At 33.9% G+C, this 7,724-nt stretch overlaps 1 protein-coding gene across 1 annotated transcript; it reads right to left on the bottom strand.

The window, feature by feature from the left end:
• Positions 1-3,515: 3,515 nt before the first annotated feature.
• LOC120194686 (transcription factor bHLH110-like) lies at positions 3,516-7,262 on the bottom strand. Its single transcript, XM_039196925.1, has 7 exons — positions 6,593-7,262; positions 5,664-6,300; positions 5,015-5,143; positions 4,854-4,919; positions 4,591-4,656; positions 4,052-4,111; positions 3,516-3,918 (listed from the first exon to the last, which is right to left on the bottom strand). Exons 1-7 carry the CDS (start codon positions 6,727-6,729, stop codon positions 3,775-3,777), a joined length of 1,239 nt encoding a protein of 412 aa, XP_039052856.1. The 5' UTR covers positions 6,730-7,262; the 3' UTR covers positions 3,516-3,774.
• Between the last annotated feature and the right edge of the window lie 462 nt (positions 7,263-7,724).

A 7,724-nucleotide genomic window follows, 5' to 3' on the forward strand; every position in this document is an offset into this window, starting at 1 on the left:
TACACATAACTTTATTATGGACAATTAATGACTTCCCTGCTTATGCAATTTTATCTGGTTGGAGTACCAAAGGTCGTTATGCTTGTCCTTGTTGTGATGCACAAACATGTTTGAAATGGTTGTATAATGGAAAGAAGTTCTCTTATATGGGACATCGTCGGTGGTTAGCTGAAAATCATATATTTAGAAATCAAAAGAATATGTTTTATTGTACTGAAGAGTTCCAAAAAGCTCCTGAGCAAACAATCGGGTCTGATATCTTCTCATTGTTGAAACATATCAAGTTTACTTATGGAAAGATGAATCAACCACCGAATACACGATCAAAGAAAAAGGCAAAGCAAGTGTATGATTGTGATGTTGACCAACAAAGTGATGATGAGTCTGATGAAGAGGATGATCCAAATGAGGTAGATTTATGGAAAAAGAGGAGTATTTTCTTCGAGTTGCCTTATTGGAATGATCACATTTTGAAACATAATCTTGATGTTATGCACATTGAGAATAATGTTTGTGAGAATATTATCGGGACCATTCTCAATATCGACAGAAAATCTAAAGATAATCTAAAGAGTTGACTTGACTTAGTCGTCATCAGAATTCGAAATGATCTTCATCCACAGTTACATCATAATGGAAAATCTTTCTCGTCGCCTTTTTATTTTTGCTATGTCGAAGAAAGAAAAAGAAGTGTTTTGCATGGTGTTGAAGGATATAAAGGTCCCAAATAGGTTTGCATCAAATATATCTCAATGTGCCAGTGTTAAAGATCGAAGATTTTATTATTTAAAGTCACGTGATTATCACATATTGATGCATTATTTACTTTCAGTAGCTTTACGCGGTTGTATGTCGAGTAAGGTGATGTCTTGTATAATTGAACTTTCTAATATAATGAAAGTTATTTGTGGGAAAGTTTTGATGGTTGAAGAACTTGGAGACTACAAGATCGAGCCACCTTGACTTTATGCAACTTGGAGAAGATATTTTCACCTTTATTATTCACAATTATGGTGCACCTACTGGTTCATCCTCCTCACGAAGCTAAAGTTGGTGGATTAGTTTTCTATCGATGGATGTATCCTATAGAGAGGTGTTAATTGACTTATATGCATTAAATCACTATTGATTATTCCTTTTCATCATAACTATTTACATAATATTTAGTTTTGTGTATAGGTTCTTGTGCAAGTTGAAGTCTTACTGTCATAATAAGCGTTATCTATAAGGATCAATTGCTGAAATGTATTTAGCAGATGAGTGTATGACTTTTTGCTCTAGATATTTGGAAGATGTTGAAACAATATTGAATAGAATAAATAGAAATGAAGTGTTCAGTACTAATGACTTAGCCTATACTTATTTGTTTGGAAGTTAAGGTGAACCACTCGGGAAAGTTGAATTTATACACTTAGATGATAAGTCTTGGGTACAAGCACATCGACATGTTCTTTTCTGTCACGATTCAATAGATCTATTTCGCACGTAAGTTTTTATGGACTAAACCCTAATGTATTTACTTAGTCTTTTATATTTCTCATTCTTTAACAACATAATCTACTTTATAGTGAGTTTAAAGAGGTCTTGAGATCTCTTGCATACTCTCGAAGATTACATCAGTGAGAGACATAAATTATTCACAAAAATTTTTCATTAATGGTTAGGGTAGACGGTAAGAAACTAAATCATTACACATAGTTGTAAATAATATATAACTTTTGTTTTAATATATTGACATAAATGCTAATTAATTCACCTTTCACGTGTAATAGGTTTGAGTAGGAGAGAAGTTAGTGAAGATGTTAAATAATTTTCTCAAGGTCCGAATATAATTGTTAAAAGATATGATGTATTCCTCATTAATGGGTTCAGGTTCCACACGAAATCTCGTGAAAGATTAAGGGGACACAAAATTGTGGAGTAGTTGTTACTTCTTCAACTACAAGTTATGCTAGTGCTAGGGACAATCATCCTGTGGAGGGAGATGTAGAATATTATAGAATTCTTACGGATGTTATTGACTTGGATTATTATGGAAAATGAAAGGTTGTGTTGTTTAAGTGTGATTGGGTTAATGTAAATACTACTCGAGGCATTAAAAGAGATAAATTTGGTTTTACAATGGTGAATTTCTCTCGATTAATTCACACTGATCAACAACTGATGGATGAGCCATATGTATTTTCTTCTCAAGTCAAACAGGTTTTTTACTATCACGATCCAATGGATGAGGGTCGAAATGTTGTGCTCCGTAATACCTCCAGAGACTTGATAAACATCGGGGATAGGAGTATAGATGACATTGAAACAAGATAAGAAGTTTTACCTTTTGTAGCACAAAACTTAGATGAAACTATCACTAATACTACTTCACAATGTCAATGGGTTCGTGAGGACGTGGATGAAGATATTTATGAAAATTGATGACATAACAATGTAGTAAGATTTTATATCTTAATTGATTAATTTATAATATTATAACTTATAACATGTTGTCATTCAATATATTCATTAATAGTAATATTTTCACGAAAATTGTTTTTGTTTATTGCAGATATTATACCCAGGAGAAAATTAAGCGATTTGTGGATTGTTCGAGCTTCTCAAGAGGAGGAACAAAACAAATAATGAGGAATCTAGTGGTGTTGGATATTCGTAAGTTTCGAATACTGTTGAAGAAGTTGTACAAATTGAACGTAATGTTCGACACTTTATTTAATTGTTGGTTGATTTTCAAAACTTACATTGAATTTTTTCTTATATAGTTGAAAATGGTTGAAGACGCAAGACTAGAGGACGTACAACGTTGAAAGAATCATACCAACTTCCTCCTGGGAACTGTGTGAAAGTTTCAAGAAACGTGTAAATTAATTCTAGTTAACAATGTTGAACTACATTATATTTCAATTTAATGTAAACTTTGATTTATTATTATTGATTTCAAGTTTGTTGGATAATGGTACAAGTTAAAATTTTCAATTTGGGTAATAAAAGAGAAGAAAACAACATTTGAAAAATTAATTTTAATTAGCGGCGTTTTTATAATAAAACTCCACTAAATACATAGTAAATACCTATGTTTGTAAAACAAAATGCCATTAAAGTTCAAGATCTTTTGCGGCGCTTATATAGAAAACGTTACTATATACGTAATCAATAACAACGTTTTATATTCACAAACGCCACTATATGTCAGAATATTTAGCGGTATTTTTAGGGAAAATGCCACTAAAGAAAAAATAAATAGTGGCATTTTTTAAACGCCGTTAAAGATCATAACTTTAGCGGCATTTGTTTTGCACCATAAGGGTTTTTAGCGGCGTTTAAAAATTTTGCTATATGACTAAAAAGAGCTGCTAAAAACCCTTTTTGTTGATGATTTTTATGTTTTATAGATTATTTGATAAAAAGAAGTTTTGATAGATTGAAGGAATATGTTAGCCGTAGGCAGCCTATCTAATTAAGATAGTTATTGCAATAAATTCACGATCAAAACACTATGTGAAAGAAGCTCCTTTAAAGGGTATAAACTATAAATTAAAAAGTGAAAGAGTTAATATTAGTTGTTAATGGATCAAGCTTGGTCCGCCTTGTAAGGTTGTAAATAAAACAAGATGACCAAATTTGTTCCATTGAAACCAAAGCTAGGCACTTATTATTCTCCCAGCCGACTTATGGGCTAATAAGATGATCAGATTATTTTCGTCATAATAATATATCGGTCCCAAGATCTTTAATATCCCTTGTCGCTTCCAAAGACAGCCGTTCTCAAGTTCATCCGGTGAAATTATGCGGTGGTGGTGGCCAAATACAGCCACCACTGTCGCTAGTCACATAAGACATGCACGACAATGGCACTAGACATAGACCTCGACTTCTGAGATCTCTCTGTGCTTCTTCTTCCTCCATCGGTGAACCCTAAAACAATTTTCAAACATTAAAGTTATACTAGTAATCGGAATTATTTGGATACGCCTTGTTCCATAAAATTCAATGAAAAAAAAAGGTTATATTTCTCATTAACTGGCAAATGTAGATAGGTTTCACTTACCCCTTGTTTGGATCTGGATGTTTTATTGCGAGATGACTTCATATACGGAACGCTTAATGTCTGCCAAAAACAGGAACTTTAATCATTCAAAGATATATACATACATGAAAGTAAGGACTGAGCTCTAAACTAGAGGGAGACAGTTTGTCTGCCGAAAAGAACAGAAGAAACTCAGAAATCTGATCAAAACCAAAAGAAACAAAAATTCCCATGGCATGGTTAAAAGCTATCTACCCTACAATTACAGCACTATAAGTATATGTTGTAATAATTGTTTAGTGGGATGAATAAAAGAATGAAGGACCTTAACTTGGACTTGGTATACACCTTAATTAAGAGGAGAGAAACATAGAATTATACAACCCTATAAAAAAAACCTAATATTTTAGGGTAAACTTCTAGAGAGGGTAGCAAGTTGGGGGATTGCAGTCCCACATAAGTGACCATTTCCGATGGGTTACAAATTGAGGTGGATATAATATTGTAAGAAATCGCAAAATTCAAGGAGAATGTTTTGGGAAGGTGATACTGATGGGTACCTCGACTTGATTTTGAAGGAATTTGATGTATCCAATAGCCTCCATTAGTACGGACGCTGTATCTGTCTGTAATATTCTCCCCACCAGCACCGATGCAAAAATAACATCGTCATTTTCCATTAATCGTCCACTAATCAAATCAAAAACCTTAAACCACAAAATAAATAAATAAATCTCTCTCTCTCAATTGTTTTTTTCTCTTCTTTTTATCAGCATAGCAGCTACTGGTAGTTGTTTATTATAGTGTTTCTTTCCTCTTTTACCTTGCCAAAAGGAGCAACCAATTGATGTAGAGCTGCAATTCTGTCTCCCAGTTTCTCTTTCCTAACCTGTTACATGTTGATGCAAAACCAAACATAATACTTAAGGTCAGAAAACATGTAAATTAACAATCAATAATGTCAAGTTTAAGATTGTTGGTCACCTTAAAGGGAGGGCAGAAGGCGCGTGACTCCAAACGAGATTTCTTGGCTGCTGCTGCTGTTGCCTTTGCTTCCGGTAAAATGCTGGGTCTCTTTGCCTCTGTTATTTCAGTGGGGAAGAGTGGTGATATCTTTCACGGAGTGCAAAGAGTAAAGATCAGTTAAATGATCATCCAAAAAGAAATAAAAGAAAAGAAAATAAAGGCATAAAGTTCTTCTGCTAAAGATATAAGCATACATCGATTAAAGCTGAAGGGTGCCCCCTATATTATTTCTTTTAATGAGCATAGTTTTGAACATGATAATATTCCTATATAAATAAAGGTTTTCAACTTTTCAATCTATTTTTTCCTTAGGATCGTTTAAGAAAGTGCTTCACTAATTAGTCATATTCTACTTATTATTCGTGTTAATTAGTTGAGTACTAGATCATTGTATTATAAGATGCCGATATTCTAATCAGAATTCCATGATTTAGTTCAATGCATGAAGTAAAAAAAAAACATTCAGTGTTATATTTTGAACTTCGGAGCCATGACAGTGCAGTGTAGTATTAGGAATTACAATAATGTTTTGTACTTGAGGGCAGGCATGATTTGTAGTAAAAATGAATGCTGCTACAAGAAATAATTGGGGGGGGGGGGCACTTACTTTACTAGGGGAATAAGCTGCTGGCCTTTGATTTGACTGCAGCAAATTATGGTGGTGATGGAGACCAAAAGAAGGGCTGATATCTTTGTATAAACCAAGATTATCATGATGATCTTCTGAAGGATAGATAAATCTACTGCTTCTGCTAAATCTAGCGGGATTTAAGAGATCCAAAGCCTCCAAATTCATGTCAAAGGAGCTCGGGATATTCGGGGGAGAAGAGGCTTGGTTCAAACTTGAAATATTTATACTAGGATAAATCTGGCTGAAACTCCCTCTACTTGGTGAAAAACTACTCCTAGGGATAGAACAATTCTGGGTACTTGAATAGAATTCTGGTTCTGCAGAAAACATCGGGAAACCAGAAGATATTGTTTTGAGCAATAGTTTCTCGCTGAGATCATTCAAGTCCCTTTGCTCGTTATTCTTCAAGTAGTTTGCCTGAGGCAGCCGACGAGAATATCCGACGCTTGAGGAACTGTCGCTTAGGATATCACTAAATCTCGTGGTGAAGCTCCCATCGCTGTTAGCCCAGTCCTGGATCATGGAACTGTTTTGAGGAGATGTTAACATGCCATTTTTCTGCCTTGAGTACAATAAATCCCAATTATAATTTGGATTGAACTCACTGGAGTTCCTGAAAAAAAAAAGAGTATAAGTTGAAGAAGCATCTGAAATACTGTACTTGGTGAACTGACAAGTTCTACGAATCCAAAAACAATGCAAGAAAAAGAAAATATTCTCCAGAGAAAAAACAACTGATAAATAAGTAAATTTGAACTACATAATTGTGATTGATGCACATCAAATCAGAAATGAAAAAAAGGAAGATGGATTCCGGAGTTAAAGTAAAATTCATAATAGCCTGTGAAGCATGAAGAGACAAATATATATGTAGAAAACTTCATGAGAGAGAAAGGGTAACTTACAAAGTAATACTTGGGGCGGCTGGGGTCCAAGAATGGGTGCTTGAAACTCCATAACAGGGAGAGATAGGTAAAGAAGAAGATAACCCAACAAGCTGGTCTTGAAGGTGGTGCTGATGATGGGGATTTTCAGACTCCATAATGATAAATTTAAAAAGAAAGAGAAAGGCCTGAAAATCCCTAGATTGAGTATTTAAAATTTTACTACACTGCTAGTTTCCAGGAATCTTTCACTGTAATCAAAGAAAACAGTTTAGGTGACAACAACCGCATATACATACACGTCCCTTATGATTCTAGCCGAGCAACTTTTCCCATTTTTATTTTTTTCCTCTTTACCCTTTCAAGTTTCCATCTTAAAGTAGTCTTTAAAAGGAAGAAAGAAAGAAAGAGAGAGTAGCTTCAACAATCCCTTCTCCTTTAATTATTTATTTTTCTTTTCATCCACACTTTTTTTGCAGCTATCCCTCGATGCACGATTTTGCTTAAAAAAAACTCCCTCACTTTGTTTTATTTAAAGAAAGAAAAAGAAGAAAAGGTCACTGCAATTAGAGGGAGATGATTAATACTTCCTCAAGGCCATGATTAAGATCCCCGCCTTCCATCCCAAGACTTTCAACAAAGGTTTGAGAAGAGAAATGATAACAGCCATGCTCTCTCTTAAGATATACATCTCTCATCTCCAATTGTTCAAAGCCCCTTACACACACATATATATATTACTTGTATAGTTATCTTCTATTTATAAAATCAGGAATACAGTGAACAAATATCATAATTTCTTCCCACAAACATTCTCCTGTGGAATATGATATAACCTTTTAAATTCTTCATCAGTGACATGATTGAGATACCTTAACTTATTTTTCTTTTGCTTTTTTTTTGTGCTGTGATTGGTCATCCCAAAAAGTACTTAGCTTGCCCCATAAAATATTACTTCGTACGAAGTCCACAATATATATAAAAATCTTTATATATAAGTTTTGTCTGAACTTAATACTCTTTATTTAATCATTAACTATATACGACATATGTCGGCTATAATAAAAAATTCTTTAGAATTTGAGACATGAAGTTATGTTGTGAACTTTGGCCTACCCGATGCAGGTGGGATAACACCTTTATACACTGCCAT

This window comes from Hibiscus syriacus, unplaced genomic scaffold, assembly GCF_006381635.1.
Source record: "Hibiscus syriacus cultivar Baekdansim isolate YM2019G1 unplaced genomic scaffold, ASM638163v2 tig00117000_pilon, whole genome shotgun sequence".
Taxonomy (NCBI): Eukaryota; Viridiplantae; Streptophyta; class Magnoliopsida; order Malvales; family Malvaceae; genus Hibiscus; species Hibiscus syriacus.

Excerpts from the sequence above, each read along its gene's own strand:
- LOC120194686 (XM_039196925.1), bottom strand. The coding sequence starts at position 6,729 with ATGGAGTCTGAAAATCCCCATCATCAGCACCACCTTCAAGACCAGCTT. Across the intron at positions 4,920-5,014 it reads CCTTCTGCCCTCCCTTTAAG|GTTAGGAAAGAGAAACTGGG; the intron begins GTGACCAACAAT and ends AACATGTAACAG. Across the intron at positions 4,112-4,590 it reads TCCTTCAAAATCAAGTCGAG|ACATTAAGCGTTCCGTATAT; the intron begins GTACCCATCAGT and ends TGTTTTTGGCAG.